Source organism: Oreochromis aureus, linkage group 19 (genome assembly GCF_013358895.1).
Source record: "Oreochromis aureus strain Israel breed Guangdong linkage group 19, ZZ_aureus, whole genome shotgun sequence".
In the NCBI taxonomy this organism is placed as follows: Eukaryota; Metazoa; Chordata; class Actinopteri; order Cichliformes; family Cichlidae; genus Oreochromis; species Oreochromis aureus.
This window is the reverse complement of record NC_052960.1, coordinates 18687406-18708053: the sequence shown is the minus strand read 5'-3', so window position 1 is coordinate 18708053 and position 20648 is coordinate 18687406. Positions and strand designations below refer to the sequence as shown.

Genomic DNA, 20648 nt, shown 5'->3' with positions numbered 1-20648 from the left:
GAAGCCAGAGTAAAGGTAAAGGCAGGGGGAGAAAAAAAGAGAGAGGAGTCACAGTCACTCATCTGGATTTCACCTGATTATGAACTATATTTAGAATGAAAGTGGCACAGATTTCCTGAGAGCAGGGCTACATCATGAAAACCTTTCTATCTTGGCAGTGTTTACCTACTGTGGAGACAGACACGGGGATTTTTGTCCGTTTATTGGTGGTAAAGGTTGTACGCTCCTCATTGCCAAGCCCTTAGGCAACAAGAGCCGTCAAGGTCTTAAAACCCTCTCGAACACAACAAGATTTCTTTCTAAAATTACTCTAGAAACCTGATTTAACCCCGATGTCAGAAAATGTTCCGTCCTCGCCCAACTGGAGAAGCGCAACAGACATGCACAACTGCGCCTCCCTGGAGGCTTCAAACCATATTTCCCCCAAATCATGCCGAAACAAAAACAGACCTTTTCATGTCTTTGTTACTAGCGTAGTACCATAGTGGCTTGTAAAAGTCTGCTCTCTACTTTGAGAATTAAAAGCTGAAGTGCAACAACACGGGAGCAGGAATGTTGGCACACACTGCTGTCGTACTGCAGCGCTACATTTGCAGCAAATCATTAAACGTCGGTTACCCACATGTCTCAACCAATCAACTAAACGGGGTATCAAACGAATAGCTGAGGACCGCTGTGGTGCTGAACAAAACACAGCAGTTGGGGAGGTCTCCCTGTGCTCCTCCCCAGCTCAGCCGCAGTTTGATTTCATAAAGTGCACAGATCATTATGAAAGCAAAGACTAAATACGCGGTAAAGCAAGACAAATGTGTGTTTTAGCCCTTGAGAACTTTTAAAAAAATCTGTATTGGCTTTACTTAATGGTTGTGTGATCTTAGCTTACCTGAATGGAAGCAGGCTGCTCCAAGTGCAATGTCATCTAGAGCAACGTCAGCATTGGAGCCTTGTCCCCACACAGCTGTCACTTTAACACGAAACCTGGAGCAATCAGAGAATTACCGTTGTCTTTTCTTATGAGAAAGCAGCAGGAGTTCAGTCCCAGTGAGTGTACTTAAACTCTTCAGAGTAAAGTAGGAGTGAATCTCCTTTATTGTGAGCACTAAATCTGATTACACATTCTTTAGATGAAAGGAGCAATTTCCCTTTTCTTATCACTGACCTAAAGCATGTACTCATCCCTGAGCTCCACTATCACTGACAGGGGAAAACAAAGGAAAAAATGAAACTTTATGGAGCTCCAGGGAGAAAGAGGTGAGTAAACCTCAAAGACACATCATCCCTTTAAACCACGAGAGATCAGGCTTTATTCTTTCATTCCTCCCCCTGTTTGTTTTTCCTCTTATGTACCCGTGATGAAGGTCAGTCAGTTCCAGGGCAACCGGTTCCCAGTTATCTTCGGCTTGACCATTCCTCTCCCAGACCGGTACCGCGGAGACGGTCCCGTTTTCCTCTATAGCCACTTGCAACGAGCCATTAAAATGACCACGCAGGTACAGAGAGAAACGCATCTACACAAACAGAGAGGCGGATCATTAAGATTCTTGGTGAGATATTTAATATGATTTGAGCCGAGGAGAACTCCCCCACACAGACAAGACAACCAAACATGCTTAAATTAAATAATTCAACTACTACGTCAGGCGAGTAACTGACCTGGCAAGCAACAGAAGAGACTGGACGAGGGAATGCAGAGCTCTGAATGGATGCTTCTTTAAGTGAATTACTCTCTCTGACTGGGAGAAACAAGAAGTGCCCTAGGGGAAGACAATAAATGTGACACATTTACCAGGTTATGTGATTTAGCTAGTTAGTTAGTTAGTTAGATTTTTGAGCCAAACCCACATCAATCTTTCTTATTGATCAACATAAACCAGCAGCTTATAAAAGTAATGACTTTTATGGAGACGATGACCATAGATGCGAGGTAGATAAAGTACTTAAAGCTGAAAGAATAAAGTGCTGTATGAATGTGTGGTTACAATGTGACTTGTAGTCTAAAGCGCATTGAGGTTAACAGAGCTGCAATGCTCTGCTAGACTCAATGAATGCTGGACACTTGTGTGTAAATCAAGTTGCTTGCTAAATGGCTTGTGTACAGCCACAAGATGGTCAGCTGACATTTCAGTCAACCTCTAAATGTTTGCTATAGAGCATATTAACTACCAGTTACAATTACATCTTTTATTTCAAGGCAGTATTGCCTGCTGGCAATCCTGCTTTCATCCTCTTTCGACATGCAAAAAAACCTCACGTGCAGTGTTTTACATTTGCCTGACAAACGAAAGCTCCACAGTTCAATCCTGGGAAGAAACTTACACCCCTTGGGGTTGCTTCAAGGGCATCCAGGGTAAAAATGTTGCCAAATCAAATATGTGGCACTACCTGCTGTGGCAAGCCCTCGTGAATAAGGACGTAGCACCTGTCAGGTCTTTCTGACAAGCGCTACATATGCTTTAGTTACATTGCTAACTAGAAATTACCTGACAATGCTTCTCAGTCAATGCAGAAATAGCGATTTTATTGTTTTTACGTCCTGAACCTCAAAACAAGCATTCTCGTCATTGGCTGTGTATTAAAAAAGATTAAATGAAAAAATCCTGTTTGCAACAAAGGATAATTAAGAAGTTTTGACACAAGGAAATGTGAGCTTCAAAAACAAATGAGGGTATTTTCCCATCACTCCACACCTCAATAATTCATCGGAGCTGGAGGAGATTCACCAGAGGAACAGTAATTAAATTAGGGCATAATTCACATGTGTTGTGCACACACACGCACACACATTCACACACACACATGCAAACACAAACCTTGTGTGTGCTGCAGAGCGAAACCCTGCATGTCTTTTCTCTTCATAAGCTCATCTCCTGCAACTCTCCTCCAGCCCGAGTGCTGGTTGGACATAGACCAACCACATGAATCCCCGTCAAACGAACAGTATGAGCCAAAGGGGAGAGCATCTGGGAAGGAAGCAGATTATCATCATACTTCAAAAAGACAGAAACCACAGCTGCTAAAAAGTCCATCTCCTACCCCGGATTCCTCGTCTTTCAGACGAGAATTATATTTTGAAAGAAATCATCCGAGCACAAATTATACGGAGGATGTTTTTCTTCACGCGAGAGTCGTGTGTGTGTGTGTTTTCTTCTGTCACTCTCCACACTTTGCACCATACGCGTACTGCGACACATTTCAGATCAGAGCACTGTGATTACTCCCAGACCTTTTAGGATGAGTTTTTTTCAGTTTCACCTTCAAAGTGAAAATGTTGTCCAACAACTCCAAAACATAGTGACTCTTATCAGTTTTGGGGGCTTGCAAATACTTCGCTGGGTCAACATATAATGCTCAAAAAAATTACAGGAACATTTTGAGAAGATGCCACATTGTTTGAAATGAAAATTATCATCTTACAGAGGGTTGAAATCACAGAAACGCTGAAAATCTAAATTAAAAATGATGCAGCAGGCTTGTCCATTTTGCTTGTGTCCATGCCTGACATCCTAATGAGACGACTCATGGTGTCCTGGGGGATCTCCCATCAGATCTGGACCACGGCATCACTGAGTTGCTGGAACAGTCTGAGGTGCACCATGAACTAGTAGGAATCCACTGCAACAGCACAGGATCTGACAGAAGGTGCTGTTGCCCAACCTGTCTGATGTCTGTGTCTCCCTCCATGGATACGTTTCCCCAAACCATCACTGACCCACCACCAAACTGTCATGCTGAATGATGTTAAAGGCAGCTTAATGTTCTCCACAGGTCAACCTGCTTCCATCTATGAAAAGCACAGGGCAGCAGTGGCCTTCAGGCCACCCTCATGAAGTCGGTTTCTGATTGTTTGGTCAGAAGCATTCACACCAATAATCTTCTGGAAGTTATTTTGTAGCTCTGGCAGAGCTCATCCTGTTCTTTCTTACATAAAAGAGCAGATACTGGTTGTCCTGGTGGATTAAAGTCTTTGTATGACCCCCTCCAGCTCTCCTAGAGTAACTGTCTGTCTCCTGGAATTCCTTAATGCTCTTGAGCCTGTACTGGGAAATACCCTACCTGTGCAACCTCTATAGGGTCCAGCTATCGCCTGATAGTAACTGACTATTGTCCTTGATGCAGACGGGAGATCGGTGTAATTCTTCTCCTCTCACTCTACGCATGCATTTAATTGTGAAAGAAGCCAGAATATAGAGAGAGCCGTTTCCAGTTTTTGTGCTAAAATAGACAAATAATGTCAGCCACCTCTCTATAGAACCCACAGAGATTAGATTGATACCAATGTTTGCATATGAAAGTGGTTAAGATACCCGTGTGCTCGTTGAAGAAATTACATCTCCGCTGCGGCCTTTCCCCTCAGCGTTTCACAGCTCAAGTGCTCTAAATAACCCTGACTATATCGATTTTACTGACTGAAGCGTTTTGCCTTTTCAGTGTCGTGGAGAGTTTTTTCTTCGCACACAGTGATTGATGTTATAAAAAAGAGAAAGAGGTAACTCGTTAGATTGTGATGTGACAGGAACCGAAAGGTAATGACTGATGCTTTTATGTGCATGATTTTTTCAATAGGATAATAAATCTGCAAGGGGTTTATCATATTATCTGAAATCTTTGATGCAGATAGAGAAGAGAGCTTTGAAAAGAGAGCAGCCAATTGAATTCCTGACACTACATTTTACTGCTAATTAGGAAAAAACACACTAGGCGGTGAAAACGTTTTAATGCAAATTATCCGAGGACGAGAATCTGCACTCAGGTTTCAGACTTTAAACACTCCACATAATACTTATTCTCTACACTTTAAATTTATTGTGTAAAGGCCCTTGGCATGGAATAATCTTGTGCCTTTGGTGAAAGGATTAACAATTTATCATGGACTTAAATTTTATACAGCTAATGCAAATGGATTACAGCTTGCCAATAGCTCGCTGACTGCTTCAGGACTGCGCTACAGTACGCTGGCCTCATATAACTCCCGATGTGCACAAACTGAAGCAGTCACACGTGTTTTCCTGCTCATAATGCTATCGCTCTAAGAATCGGTCAGATGGTGCAGACGAAATCGAATCAAATACATAATCATAAAACCTCTGCTGCACTCTGTGGGATTTTATTAAAACAAAAAACAAAAAAAACAAAATCTCACCACAGATGAAGCCCTCGTCCTCTCCATAAGGACAGTCCGTGTGGAAGTTACACACTTGGCTTGTGTCGATGCAGTCTCCTGAGTGGTTGCAGTGGAAAGATTCCTCACAAATGGGATTCATTTCACCGAAATGGTGTTCTGCAATGGAGACAACCACACAACAACTGTAACAACGTACAAAGCAGATTTAGAGGCCCGGTGAGTTAGGATGAGCGACGAGGCAGCTTTTACAGGAAGGTCGGTCGATTCTGCGGAGGGAATTTTCTTGATTCGCTGCTCTCTATACCGTAGAGACTTGAAAAATGTGAAACCACTGAGAAAAAAGGTTCAAGAAATCTGCAAAACAGACCAGGCATCTTTTGCCTGTTTGCAAATTGACTGCAAATCATGAGCTTTTTAATTTTCCTGACACCAGAGCATTTTTGTGTGCTGACATTCACTTGCAAAACATGCATGAATCAGTTTTCATAAGCAACCTTAACTGTAATCTGTAGATTACAGCTCCTGTAGCAGCTGTGGAAACGTTAAAACTCCAGTATGCGCTACTGTGAAAGTACCTCAGGTTTAAAAAAAAAGGGGAAAAAAAAGCTGGTTCCTTTTATCTGGTCTGAGTGGTTGTAGGTGCTTATCACAGGAAATGACCATTACAGCATCTGGTTTGAAAGCTCTTAACGACCCGATAAACTCACCTGATTCGCAGTTTATGAACTCCAGAGAGTCCAGAGCCACAGTGGCTTCTCTCTCACACGAAGTGTAGAGCAGGGTCACATGAAAGGGTCCGGCCATCCAGCCAATCGGAACCCCAAAAATCTGCCACTCAGCCCTGCATTAAGCAATCACACAGAAACAAAATCAAACGAATTTCTCACACAAGCAGCAGCCCTGGGCCTTGTACTATGAAGCAAGCTCAACATACCCGGGGTATCTCTCCAATATCTGGATTCACTTGCCCTTGCATCAGCAATTTGGGTAGCGTCAGCAAACCCTGTGTTTCCCCTCTGGGTTCACATGAAAGTGGTAGCACTGGCAGCAGCCAATACGTATACTGGCAGCAGAGGGGCTGATTTTACAAAGGATCCAGAAAGTATAAGATTACAAGAATTTAAAGAGGTTGGACTCATAATACAGACCGACGCTCATCAGGAAAACGCAAAAACATCAGTCCCTCTAACTTTCAACGTGCAGAGGTTTAAGGAGTGGTGACATGATTTAGGTGATTAATTTATACCTGCTAATCTCTAATTTGGAGCATAACCTGTAAGTCACCATGGTTCATTTCTTACCCCAGGAAGAAATGAACCACCTTCATAGTACAAAATGTCAGCTCACCAGTACAAACAAACAAACATAAAAAAATTTGGCAGTTTTGTGGAAAAATATGAATTACTGACAGATAGTCAGTATGGGTTCAGAAGCAACAGATCAACAGCTTTGACACTGATAGATTTAATGGAAAAGATAACGGAATGTGTGGATAATAAAGAGTGCACTTTTCGGCATTTTCTTAGATCTAAAGAAGGCGTTTGATACTGTTAATCATGAAATTCTATTAAAAAAACTGGAAAAGTACGGGTTTAGGGGAGTGGTTTTGGAATGGTTAAAAAGCTATGTAGGGAATAGGCAACAATATGTACAAATAAATGAATATAAATCTAATTTGATGGATATAGCTTGTGGAGTACCTCAAGGTTCAGTACGGGATCCAAAAATGTTTATTATGTACTTAAATGATATCTGCAGAGTATCGGAGATTTTAAAGTTTGTAATATTTGCAGATGACACAAATATACTGTGTTCAGGTGTGGAATTGCCACAGGTTTTGGAGATGATCGCACAGGAATTAACGATATTAAAGAAGTGGTTTGATATAAATAAATTATCAGTGAATCTAGATAAAACCAAATTTATGTTGTTTGGAAACCAAAAGAAAAACATCAAAGTAGAAATATGTGTTGACAATGTATATTTAGAAAGAGTAAATGAAATAAAATTTCTTGGGGTGATCATTGACCACAAGCTCTGTTGGAAGCCACACATTACTTATGTTCGGGGGAAACTGGCACGGGGCATTGCCGTCCTGGGGAAAGCAAAGCATATGTTGGATCAGAAAGCACTGCACATTTTATACTGTGCTTTACTACTGCCATATATGAGCTACTGTGTAGAGGTCTGGGGAAACACATACAAAAGTAACACACAAACAATAACTATAATACAGAAAAGGGCCATTAGATTAATAAATAATGTGGGGTACAGGGACCATACAAATGCACTCTTTGTCAAAATGCAAGCTATTAAATTCCAAGACTTGCTGAAGCTTAAAACAGCGCAAATAATGTATAAAGTAAGAAGTAAATTACTTCCAAAAGAAATCTGTAAATTGTTCATAGAAAGAGAAGGTGGGTATAACTTAAGAGGGAAATGGAATTTAAAAATACAAAGTGCTAGAACAACTTTAAGAACTATGTCTATCTCAATTGCAGGAGTTAAATTATGGAACAGTCTAACAGAAGAAATAAAAGAAAGTAAAAACATAAACCAGTTTAAAGTAAAATATAAAAACCAAATTTTAAATAAGTATAAGAATGAAGGAAACGGGGTTAACCCAGGACGGTAATGTTGCTGGTAATGGTGTTGTGGTTCTTTTTTGGTGTTTTTGTTTTGTTTGTTTTTCCAAAACTTGTGAATATGCAAATATACACATTCTGTATTTTTTATATGAAAGAAACTATACTGTGGTGGGGCTTGCCAATTTCTTGTTTTTGATTTATGTATGTTTTGTTTTTGTTTTGCTTTACTTTTGTTTCATATGTTGTTTGTTTAATTTAAGACTAAAAGAAAATTAAATGAATGAGAGGTAAAACTTGAGGGGGTAGGGACAAATAAGTAAATACTTCTGCCTACTCCTTTTCAAACAAATAATGGAATGATATTTGGACATGATTGTGAAGACACATGTTTGAAATAAAAATGAACTGAACTACACGTGTTATCCATCTGCAGTGATTTGTAATGATGGGAGAACAGCGCAGGTAACAGACTGGTGCATTCATAGCTAGTGGTGGTCTTGCTGTGACCTGCCTCCAGCGTGCTCTACTCAGACATCATCTTCGCCTAAACCAAAAAGACTCTTTCCATTAGTGAGGTGAAAACTGTTTCCTGCTGTGCGCTACATTTGAAGACAACTACGGACCACGTCCTGACTTGACTGTGTGAAAACAGCTACATGTGTATCTTTTTTTTAACTCTAATTTTTGGCTTGTGTAGTTACATTAAAAAGAAGTGCATTAAAATTAAAAAAAGTAAAGGTTAAAACAAGAGTATCTTCTCTTTCTTGCCTTCTTAATGCAACATTACTGCCAAGATGATTTATTTTGTATAAAAGCCTGCACAGCAGTCTCTACAGTCAAGCTAGCATTTGTTATATATGTTCTGCTAAAGCCCTCTGCATTCTCTGAAATGAAGAACCTTTGTAATGTATGCAAACTGAAGTTGAATATTAAAACCCTCCACCTGCACCCTCTTCTCATTTCTCACCATAGTGTTTTACCAAATAATGTTTGACTTCTTCCATCTCTCATTTATTGGCACATTTCCACCACTGCTGCCATTATCAGGCATGTAAACCACACTCCTCCATGAGCATGTGTTCCATGTAACAAAAGTACCAAACATGTCGCTATTATTCAGCATAATCCATCTGTCACCTTGTCATAAGTCCAACCTGATTGTGTTTTCACAAAGCTGGCCCACAGCTGTGTGATTATAGGTGGCGTAATAAAGCAAAGCAAATCCTGCTACCTGGGATATGTGACAGCACCCAAGAATTACCTCACACGTCACAAATCCTGCTCTCCATTTCTAAAAATATGTCCATGCTACATAGCTCCAACTGCGCAACCCTATCGTATATGCAAGCTGTGACTGTAAAGACCATGAAAGCTGTTTAGAGATTAGTGCCCAGAAATTATGTTTGACCATTGAATCTTTTGCCTCTGCAGTGCTGCTTGATCTCCTCTGGTGTGTCAAAACAGTGATCCCTCATCTATGTTTTCATTCTGAGACAGTAGGAGGTGGTGAGCAAAGTTTGTACTGATGTGATCAGAAGAAGTCGCAATGTTTCCAACAGACACGGTGGCAAATGATGCATTACAGTTCTCTTCCTCGGGGCATTAAGTAAGATGCTGCGTCGACAAGTCTAACTCCTTTTAACGCATTCACACATCCTGGTCACCAGTTTGCGCCTCACACAATGCACAACCTTCAATCTTGGAAACTTTGGACTACGTCAAGTTCTCATCACGAGGATTGTTTCTCCACACGAAATCCAGGTCTGCACACGTTCAAGGTGGATAGGAAAATCACAGACCGCACATGCGAGTGATTAAAAATGGCAGCAGCGATCAAAGTGTTTTTGAAAGCGAGATTAGCCAAATTCTAAGTGGTATGGGTTTTTTGTTTTTTTGCTTATTTGTCTGTCCCATGTACACAAAACCTTTTGACAACACCTCATACAGCCAAATGTCAACTCCTGTGACCATTCAGTCTCTATTTCTGCACTTAACAAAATTGCGCCATATGTCAATACGCATGACATCCCACACAACACACAACACACACTGAACTACTTCACTGAAAGATGAAGCCTGTTGGATGGTAACTGCGCTTTAAATGAAGAGTGTGTCCAGACATTGTATCTGCAGATTTTGTTGGATGAATAGCCAGCTTAATAAATAAAGTCACTGTGTGTGTGTGAGTGTATGTGTGTGCTTGTGACTCATAATGGAATTGCACAGTCCATTACTGCACAGCCACTAACAAACCCAATGTACAAACTTATTGCATATGCCAATCCATCCCTCCTCTGTCCTAACCAATTATATGTAACTTCATTTCCAGCCTGCTTCTGGACTCAGGAATGCTTTTAGCTGTTCTAAAGATAGTTGTGCTTCAGCATTAGATCAATAGGAAATATCTGTCCGTGTTTCCCAAACAACACGCTGTCACAATTCTACAGTTTGCCTTACATGGTAGGCAGGAAACATTTTTCTTACATAACTTTAGTAAGACAGAAGTGCGCCTTCTGTTTTTTTTTTTCAGTGAAGAGGACTGGTTGTGCTGCACAATAACAAAAAAACCCATCTAAGTGAAAGAGCCGTGTAGGTGAATGTGTTCGCTGACCTGCGGTCGTCTCGTCCCCTGTGGTGCAGCATCTCCGAGTGAACGTCTGAATCTGGTTGAGCAGGCTTGATCAGCAGCGTGAGGTTCCCCACCACGGGGCCGGCCTCATACACAGCCACCTGAAGCAGGCAGTCCATGCTGCTTTTTGGCAATACTGGGCTCGTTACGTGGTATTCACATTTCCCAGAGGCCTCATCTTCAGGTGACGGGGTTAAAAGAAGGAAGTGTCCTAAGGTAATAAAACAAAGTGGAAAATTCATGGTTGACTATTTTATAGCAGCCTCATAACACTGTCGCTGTAAATCATCTGGCAAATGCTTTAGCATTATGACAAATTTTGGATTTGGATATATTTGGATATATGAAGCACAGAGTGAAAGAAAATGTCAAGTGAGAAGCAACGCTTTCACACAAAAGCTCAAAGACTCTTCTAAACATATTTGACAGAAGAAAGAGGAACACTGTGTATCAGAGCACAATGATTTAGCTGCTCCTCTGTGAGTCTCTGCACTCTTACCATCAGACCTTCCCTCTGAGTTGTCAGTTGCAGGCATCATCCCAGCCTTTGTACTCTGTGGTTGCTGTGGCGACACCAATAACCAGTCACTTCGGCTGCTGTTCGATAAAGTCCAGAGACACGGTGACTCAAAATCACAGGAGGGAACTGCAACACATGAAATAACAAAGATGAAAACTCCATTTTTTTAAAAAAAAGAGTACATCACAATAAATGGCAGTGGTTGATGTAGCTGAAGAGTGGTATTGTAAGTCTTGCGTTCACAGTGCACACGATTATGCAGATTATTTGTTTGACTTATAGGTTTTTTAAAATGGTTTTGTCTGAATATGTGTAATTACTGTATCGTTTTAAAAATGCACTGATTTGATTACAGCTCCAAGCTAACAAATATACTGAAATATACACATAAAATATGTCTTAATGGCATTTTCTTTCCACTAGTCTGAAATAGCCCAAAATCTAAGAACTGAAAAAGTGTATATTTCTCACGTTATCTTTATCCCACTATGTATAAAATCTTGAAACGAGCTGATTATGTATTAAAGAAAAAAACAACTTGTCCGCAAAACTTCACAGTGAATAAACAGCATCTGTGATTTCACAAATAAAGCCTCCAAACTCATTTATATGAATGCCGGAGTGGGAATGAGTAAAACCGTATGTTATTTTAGTTTTTTTTTGTTGTTGGAAGGATTGGGGTGGCGGTGGCTGCGGTGGAGAGTGGATTACGAGAAATGTGTTTCTTTATGATCTCGAGACCAGAAAAATCCCGACAGAACTAAAGAAAAAAATGAGGATGCGACTCCTCCAGTGATGCTTCTCTCTGAAAATATCTCTCTTTAATATAAAAAAGTAATAAAACGCAAATTCCAAACACATAAAGAATAGACAAAACCAGACAGGAAAAACTCTGACTAAGAAAATGAAAAGCTGTGAAGGATATATATTTTAAAAAAGCCACAACATTAAAAAAAAAATTGTATAAAATGTCAGCTCAAAGCCTTTAGTTCCACTAAATCAAATTTAAATCCAAAATCTGTTTAAAAGTCAAACAGACAGAGCCTTTGACTGATTTTGTGTCTTCTGTGTGGGGGTTGATGAACAGGACGGGGACGGAGGAGACGTTCAAGACATCATGTGACAACTGGAGAGGAAACTGCCTTAACCACTAATATGGCAGCAAGCTACGCGAATTAGGAATCCCTCCTGGGATAAAGCACAGAATTATTAAATAATTATTTCATATTAACCCACATTCATTTCTTTAAACCAGATATAAGAGTGGCCTTCCTCTGATCACAAATGATGTAAAAATGTTGCTTTTTCACAGGCATCAGCACGCTACTTGTGCTCCTGGCAATTAAAAATCTAACAGGGGAGTGTTGTTACATCTCGAGTGATGCTTGCACTTGAAATTCAAAATTTGTAGTTTTCAGTGTCTCAAAGATCCAGTTTTTCAGGGATAATTCCCAATGTAGTCATCTTTGACAGATGTCAGTCTTTTTTATCCTCTGTCTGCGCGACAAACTACTAAGGTTCTTAATTTAACCACGCTTTCCAGTCAAGGAAATATTCATATAGATGCATGCAATGAGTGTGAGAAACGCAATAAAAACAACACAGGTGATAACTGGAATACAGATTTTCAATTTGTGTCAACTCATCAACACATCTGTATTCTAGATACAAACTCACAGTGGCTGTCATTGTCCAGGGGATGAGGAAGCAACTCATCTGGGAAGTCTTCGTCCAGAAATCGGTCAAAAAGGGCGTGGCAGGTACTGCTCACTAATGACAGAGACAAACAGGTTTTATTAGTTCGAGACGTAGGCAGGTCATACAAGCATTTCACTGTCCTCAGTCACTCTGGTAAACTGCAGCCATCAGAACCACTTTAACTCTTCATGGCAAAAATTCAACAAGGTGTTGGTCCATATTGACACGATAGCATCTCACAGCTACTGGAGATTTTGTCAGCTGCACATCCTTGATGCTGAACTTTCCATCACATCCCAGAGGCTACTGGACTGATGGTTACTGTAGTTCTTAGTAATGCTTATTTAGTAATAAAGGACCAAACCTGTGCCAAACTGTACAGAGAGAAATTCCCCAACACCATTACATCATGACCACTGATACAAAGCAGGGTTGATCCATGCTTTCATATTTACGCACATCCTCAGACCAGGCAACATTTTCCAATCTTCTGTTGCCAAATTTTGGTGAGCCCATGGGAATTGTAGCCTCTGTTCCCTGTCTTTAGCAAGCAGGAGTGGCACCTGGTCTTTTGGTATGGTCATCTTGATTGTAACGAGTGGTTATTTGAGTTACTGTTGCCTTCCTGTCAGCTTGAAGCAGTCTGGCTATTCTCCTCTGACCTTAGGTAACAAAAAGGCATTTTCACCCAAAGAACTGCCGCTTACTTGATATTTTCCTCCTCTTGGAGCATCCTTTTTACTGTAAACCTGACAGGCCTAAATCTATTAAGTTGCTGTGATTGGCAGGTGTACCTAACAAAGTGGCCAGGCAGTGTATCTTTTTGTTTCGTTTGACAGAATCAATAACTTTCATGGATGAGTCAAAGAGAAACACTCAGATTTAGTATGAATAGCTGAAATAAAGGAGGTTTACAGCAGCGTCTACCAATGAACCATGCTGCTGCAAACAAGACGAAACAAAGTGTAACATTGTTAAGAAAAATGAAACAGGAAAACATCAAAGTGGTCCCTGAATCCAGGCTGTGGAAACCTAAAAACTGAGTATGACGCATAATTACCCCGAGTTTCAACTGCTGCCTCATTAGCGCCGCAACAAAAATGCTACAAAACTAACACCAGAATTTTCAGGTGTGAAAATATATCGTCAACATGCAGTTTCACATGAATTAGAGGACTTTACATGTCAAGACGAAAAACGAAAGCAATTACCAACTGGCCCTTTCCCAGCCTAACTTTTATTTTATTTGATTCCTTATTTTTTTGGCATCTGTCTGAGACCTTTAATAAAACAAAGTGGGGTTCTGGCAGCACTTCACATACAAGCAAGAGTCATGGAAAGGAATAAAACTGCTGCAATACAATAACTTTAACAGTAAACCAACGCTTTTAGTTACACAAGCCCCGAATCCATGAGACCTGGGAAAAAAACAGAAGTTATTTCTGCTATGCAAGAAACTCCACACACTGGAAATTCTTCCAGCATGTGGCACTTTCTGCAGCACATTGTGAAACCAACCTCTCAATCTATTAGATGTAGTTGAGTCAAAATGTTTTACTGTCACCCATTTAATTCAATCCCTTTCAAAGACAGCTTGCCTTGAGGCTTAAATGCTCACACAACCACCCAAATATAATATTTTTTATCTTTTTCTCCTCGTAGATAAACTCTAAAATGAATGGAAATATACATACAGAAATAGCATTTACTGCTTCACAGCAACAATCAACAGACATGCTCTTATTTTGGAGATGCACGCTGAAAGAAAAAGTCACATTCAACGTATTAACTAGCATGACGAGTGGACAACGAGGGAGATGATAATATCTTAGAGGGCCACAACTCAAATGCTGTAATGGCCCCTGAACAGTGACATTACTGTTATCCGATGCCTGTAGGGCAAAGTCAAAAAAGCCAAGCAGGACAAATTCAATAGCTGAAATTGCTGTTTACTGAAAGCGGTTGGTGATGCTAATGATGAGGAGGTGAGGGGTCGAGCCTATGAATGGCAGCCTTGCTATTTATTGATAATTATGGAATAACAGCTGCTATGGATAGTCCCGAGCACGGAAACAGGAAAAAATTAAACTGCGGGGAAAAAAAGAAAAGGATTCAGCCAAAAGAAGAAAAAAAAAACATTAACCGGCTATTATTAACATAAGCTTGGGAATCCCCCTAGAATCCAAACTTTTTATTTTACTCCCTCCAACTCCTTTCTTGTCTTGTCCAGTATGGATTTAAAAGATAAAGAAGAATAGAAAATACAAATAAAAAAACCCACCCAAACACTCTCTGTTAAGCTAGAAAGGAAATGAAAGAATTACTGAACTATCTGCATCATCATCAGCCGGCAGTGAGTTTCTTTGATGACAGTCCAGGACCCCGACTACACTGTTACTGCACCAAAGGCCTTTGAGGAGAGTGTAACTTTTAAAAGCCGTCAGCTCAGTTGAAAGCAGAGTCTGCCCTTGTTAGTTTCTCTATCAAGGTACTGTGGAGTCGGAAAACTGCTGTGCGTTGTAGTTTAGCTAAGTTCAGGGACGGGGCTTTGTAGTGGAAGCTGCAGATCTGAACAGCTCAATAGAAAAGGCAGCAAACTAGCAGGGGCCTCTTTGCCACCCGTTTGCTGTCTCTCCGTCACTCAGCAGAAGTGAAACCATTAAGAGTGAGCTTTTGTTCAAAAGCCAGAGCAGCCAGAATCAAAGGAACTTATCATCAGGCTGCTGCTCTGTGGCCTGATGATAAGGAGGATAACCTGGCCTCCATCTCCTACCTATCTGCCGCTCTGTCATCCATCGCATACGCTGGCCTCTCAGAGGATTTGCTTTGCACCACCAGGAAATGTGTGAAAACAACAACAACAACAACATCTGGGCCTGTCAAGAAAGCTTTTTGTAAAACGTACGTGTGAATATTGGCTGCTTGTCAAGTCAAATAACTCCAAAATTGCAGCTTCAGAAGGACTCGGAGCAATTTTCTAATGAGCAGACCATGAATTATACAGTTTTTATCTTCAAGGCTAGTTTCTGAGTGCTGAAAGCTATTTGTTACATCAGCCTCGGCACTTGGATAAACACATTCGCTCTCCATGTGCTCATGAAAGTGGCATGCTGTAAATGTCTGAGCTAAATTAAGCTAAGCAAAGGTACAACCAGAGCATTGCCTAATGCTATTTACACGCTCGCTCCTGGATTCTCTTTCTCTACCTGTGCCTAAATCATCACATCACCTGACTTAGAGCATTTCTCTCTCTCTCTAATTAGTTTTGTAGTTTTGCAGCAAATTTTGTTTCCAGACCAACAAATTAAAAAATATTTTTTTGACTTTTGGTGTTGTTTAGATGCCACCTTCCGTTTTCACCATGATTAGGGTCTACTGGTCATTTTCACTTAATTCACAAATACTGCTGAAAATAAAGTTTTCATTATTACGGGTGTGGATATTTTGAGTTACAGGTTGGTGCCATAACGGTATAAAACATGGACGTAGTTTCCAGGTCAGAAAAATCATGACAGTGTAGAAGTACCTTGAACCTACATTCTACCTGAAGGCCACCAGATGGCGGTGGTCTAAAGCAGCGGTCGCCAACCCCCGGCTATGGACCGGTACCGCTCTGTGAGTCGTTTGGTACCGGGCCATGAGAGTTGAGGCTCGGGTGTGAAATTTATGGTTTTCAGGGTTTTTATTGGTTTTTATAGTTAATTTTTAAATAGTTTTTATCATTAACTCGATTTCCCTGAGTCTTTTCCCGTGTGTTATGAATAAATCTTCCTTTTCTTGGTACCGGCACTGGTTTTATTTTGTTGTATTTATCCGTGACACCTCAAAGGCAGGTCTGTGAAAATATTGTCGGACATAAACCGGTCCGTGGCACAAAAAAAGTTGGGGACCGCTGGTCTAAAGGAAAACAACCTCAACTCTTTATTATTAAGTCTTTATTGGCTCAGTCACTGTTTTGTTGGCACAGTGAATACAAATTTAAGTGTATTTAGTAAATCTTGGTAATGTTATATTTAACAATAGAGGATTATCTGTGGTATGAAACCACACACTCACTAGCTAACAATTTAGCAATCTTAAGATGTTAGCCAGTGGGTGCATGGTTTCATGGTCATACTCCCCCTCCTTGTTGCGTCTGTGTGTTTTACAGCAAAGATGGCGATGGCATTAACCCTCATGCTGAGGCTTCAAAACAGGACTTCAGAAACCAATGGCTGATGTCACAGTAGCTACGACCACTTTCTATTTTGTCTGTGGTTGGTGCCTGCCAGACTTGTCTACTAGGCATCACCTTAGCTAATTTGAGCCTTTGAGGAGCATTTAAAAAAAAAAAAAAATAATTACATGTCAAATGATATGTAGCTAGTGCACTTAATGGACTTAAGAGCCAATGTGAAAAAGTTTTCTAAATCTGGTGAGTGAAATTCAGACATTTATCTGTGTGTTTGCGCTAATGGCTACATTTTGCTATCAAACCCTATTGTAGTTAGCTGATAACTTAGTATTCCCACTTCTCATTCAATAAATCTGGCTCCAATAAATCAACGTAGCAACAACAGTAAAGCAGCAATGGGTGCTTTACAATTTATACGATCTATATATCTGAGAAAACCAATAAAGGGAACAAAAGTGGAAAGAATAATATCTGCTTAAAGTTTTATTGTAAGCCATCCAGTAGTTCCTACAGATATTCTTAAAGAGATATGTATAATATTTAAGTAACACCTGATTAGGTGGATTTATACCTCCTTTAAAACAGCACTAGAGATCAGTGGGACATGACACAGTTCTGCACAGCTCTCGCACCTGGTAAAAATAACAATGAGTGTGGAAACATTAAGTACCTACAATTCATCTCCTTGCGCTTTATGCAGAATCATCCTCTGTAGGAAGAAGCTTCATCTTTCAACACTTGCCTAATAAAGTCCTTATCCTCTCAAATATCTTATTCGCTACCAGGCCTTTATCCTTCATTCCCAAGATACATGACAGCTGAACTGGCTATAGACAGAGCCACGATCTATAATTGAAATGAAAATTCAGTATTTCAGAAGTGAAGACAGATGGTGGTTTAGAAGGAGATTAATCAAAAAGGAATAAAATATGGAACTAATATTGTTCTGGTATGGAAAAAAACACGAGCCCCACCCCCAGAAAAAACAATACTAGATCTTAATCTTTTGTCTTATTAGGATTTTATGTCCCACACTACAATTTATTCACCAAAGTGCATCCATGCTTTTGCATTTTTCTCACACAAAATGTTACTTGATGCATTTTCTTTCTTTTTTTTTTGAGAAAATTTGTGGCCAGTTTCAAAACAGGCCACTTACATGAGGAATTCATTTCATAAGGAGATGAGAAAAAATTAAAATTGACTATAGGGCATCTATATGGCCCATAAAGAGAGAACTTCAAAGGTAATGCCTCACATATTCACATAACAAAAGTCCTCAAGTTTACCCGTGTTCTTGTTAGCATCACTATCATGTGCGTTTGAACCATCGTAATTGCTTTCAAGTGTGCAGTTTAGAGCAAATTGGTCTCAGAACTATGCATTTTATTTACGAGGACGTCAAAGAAAGGCGGAAAAATGAGCCAAATACACTGTAATAAAACAAAACCAGCAACTACTCGCATTGCCTATTTTTGTAGTGCTTTCTTTCAAGCTAAGAAGTACGATTGAATCACAAAACCAAATCCAGAAGCAGAAGTGTGCGAAGAAAAAATAAAATCAATGAAGTGGCTGGAGATCCTTCTTACTTAACTGGGGATGGGGGCAACATTTCTGGGAGACTAATGATGAAACAGTGACAGTAAAGTGACGTAAAACCGACTGTAAAATTACATCATTAGTTAGAGACTGGATTCATGGAAGTCATTTAACGGAGTACATACACGTGTGAGCGTGGGGATGTTATGCTTTCACGTGCAGTGACTCATTTCCAATTGATTTTACTGGAGCAATTTATAGTCTGTTCTCTGGGTTATTATTGTTGGTGGAATGTAAAATGGAAAAGTGCAAAGGGCATGGTCAGCCAAGGCTAATTGGTGCATGTGAATGGCAAAGGCTGGCACATGTGACCGGAGCCCGTGTAAGAGCTACGGTGGCATGGAGTGGTGAAAACCAAAATGCTGTATATGATAAAAGCAACAAAACACACAGTTTATTACATATTTATAAAGTAGAGCTTCAGCACTACACCACGGAGAGATAGAAGAAAGTGCCCTATTGCCATTTGGATGTCTGGGTGAATACAAGTCATTTCCCTTTACTGGCTCGCTCAAAAAGAAAAAGCTCAGGAAGTATTCAAGTTATTGACTGGGCCTCCAATTTCCCCAGATCTCAATGAAATTGAGTATTTGTGGGATGTGCTGTGGAAACAAATCTTATCATCGAGGCCTCGTTTCGAAACTTAGAGGATCTGCTGCAAATGTTTTGGTGCGTGACCTCACAGGGGACATTCAGAGGGCTCAGACAGTCTATATCTTGAAGGATCCAGGGCAATTTAAAGCAGGTGGTTTTAATGTTGCCGCTGATTGGTGTACGTCCGTACAGTACATTACTTTCAATTAGTTATGACTCATGGTGCAGTTGAGATGATGGTGTTTTGGAGCGGGGTTTTTTTGGCTGGCGCTTTGTCAGAAAAGTATCAGAAAAGGAGAGAAAAGTAAAAGGAAAATGTCATAAATGAGTTTGAGCGAACTCAGAACAGCTATCAAAACAATACAAAGTACAAAACAACAGGAATAGGCTTTGGCAGAAGAAAAAATAGTCTGACATTTTGGGAAAAAGAGGAGGTTGATAATTCCTGGACAGCCAGCATGACTCTGATACAAGGTTAGAAAAAGAGGTAAAGGTTAAAAAACTTAATGTGCCGGTTTCGCTTTTAAGCACTTTTACTGCCATTAATAAAAATCTAAAAGCTGAACGGCTCGAAGATATTTAAAACCTAACATGGGCTTTAGTTTATATTAAATTTCAGGTAAAGAAATCTGCATCGACTTTAGGGGAGAGGAAAGAGAAAATGGAACCAAACTACACAGGAAATAAATGAATACGGAGAAGGAAGTGTCAGCTGAAGACTGCAAAGGGAGCTAACTAATTAGAGTATGTGAGAAGAAAGAGAAAAGACAGTGCTGTGTTATTTCTGCATTTCACTTTTTGGCACTTTGCCCTTTATTGAATAGTTGCAGCAGAGATGGTCAGGAAAAGAGCAGGACAGTGACAAACAACTCTTTTCTTCAGTGCTGCATTAAGTTTGACGCAGCTACAGTTTTGCAGAATATTAAAGAAGGGCACAACAATCCTGTTTGATGCTAAAGAATTTTCCCAAAGGTCTACTGGCAGAGAGTAGAAATATTAAAAAAAACCCATTTACTATCATGTTTATGAAGAAATGTCTTAAAGTGACAACTTAAGAAAAGACGCTTATTGTATGTTTTACCAAAAAAAGGAAAAAAATGGTTTGTCGGTTCAGAGAAATGGTTCATAGTGCTTGATAAAAATACTGCAAGCTGGTGTTAAAATAGAAGTCATCTCTTTAGATGAACAACCTTCATAGTTTCAATGTTTCAGACAAAAAACATAAAATAAATCCAACCATCCATCCGTTCTCTTGGCCACTTGTTCAGACGGGTTTGTGGGGGCACTGGAGCCGATCCCGGCTGCCACTGGATGAGATTCGGTGTGCACCCCGGACTGCTCACCAGTCCATCACAGGGCTAACACAGAGACTCGCCCTTACATCCATGCCAATTAACCTGACCTGCATGTCAAGTTAATTGGACTGTGTGAGGAGGCCGGAGCACACAGACAAAATGGACACAGGCAAAGGGAGAACATGCACACTCCACAGACAAAGGCTCCAGCCATCAAATAAATCTGCTGTGTTAAAGCGTATTGAAGACAGAAAAGGGGCAAAGGAGTTTAGCTTTCCATGAGTTTTGTATTCCTCCCTCAGATCTACCAAATGGAGCCATTACCCTCTCCTCTGATCTACAATATGGGACTTAGACACAGATTATACAGGAAAAAGCACTTATTTAGAATTGGAGAGCACTGGGAGAAATCCGCCTTCAGGGCTTTCA

The 20648-nt window shown here is 40.2% G+C and overlaps 1 protein-coding gene across 2 annotated transcripts in view; it reads right to left on the bottom strand.

The window, feature by feature from the left end:
• Nucleotides 1-20648, bottom strand: part of ltk (leukocyte receptor tyrosine kinase) — a 61581-nt gene that overhangs the window by 24226 nt on the left and 16707 nt on the right. For both annotated transcript variants that reach the window (XM_031758391.2, XM_039603426.1), the window contains exons 2-10: nucleotides 12537-12629; nucleotides 10839-10985; nucleotides 10322-10550; nucleotides 5830-5963; nucleotides 5141-5278; nucleotides 2811-2960; nucleotides 1654-1754; nucleotides 1348-1508; nucleotides 884-978 (exon numbers count right to left, since the gene is read on the bottom strand). In XM_031758391.2, coding sequence (XP_031614251.2) covers nucleotides 884-978; nucleotides 1348-1508; nucleotides 1654-1754; nucleotides 2811-2960; nucleotides 5141-5278; nucleotides 5830-5963; nucleotides 10322-10550; nucleotides 10839-10985; nucleotides 12537-12629 — 1248 coding nt within the window. The remainder of the gene's footprint in view (nucleotides 1-883; nucleotides 979-1347; nucleotides 1509-1653; nucleotides 1755-2810; nucleotides 2961-5140; nucleotides 5279-5829; nucleotides 5964-10321; nucleotides 10551-10838; nucleotides 10986-12536; nucleotides 12630-20648) is intronic.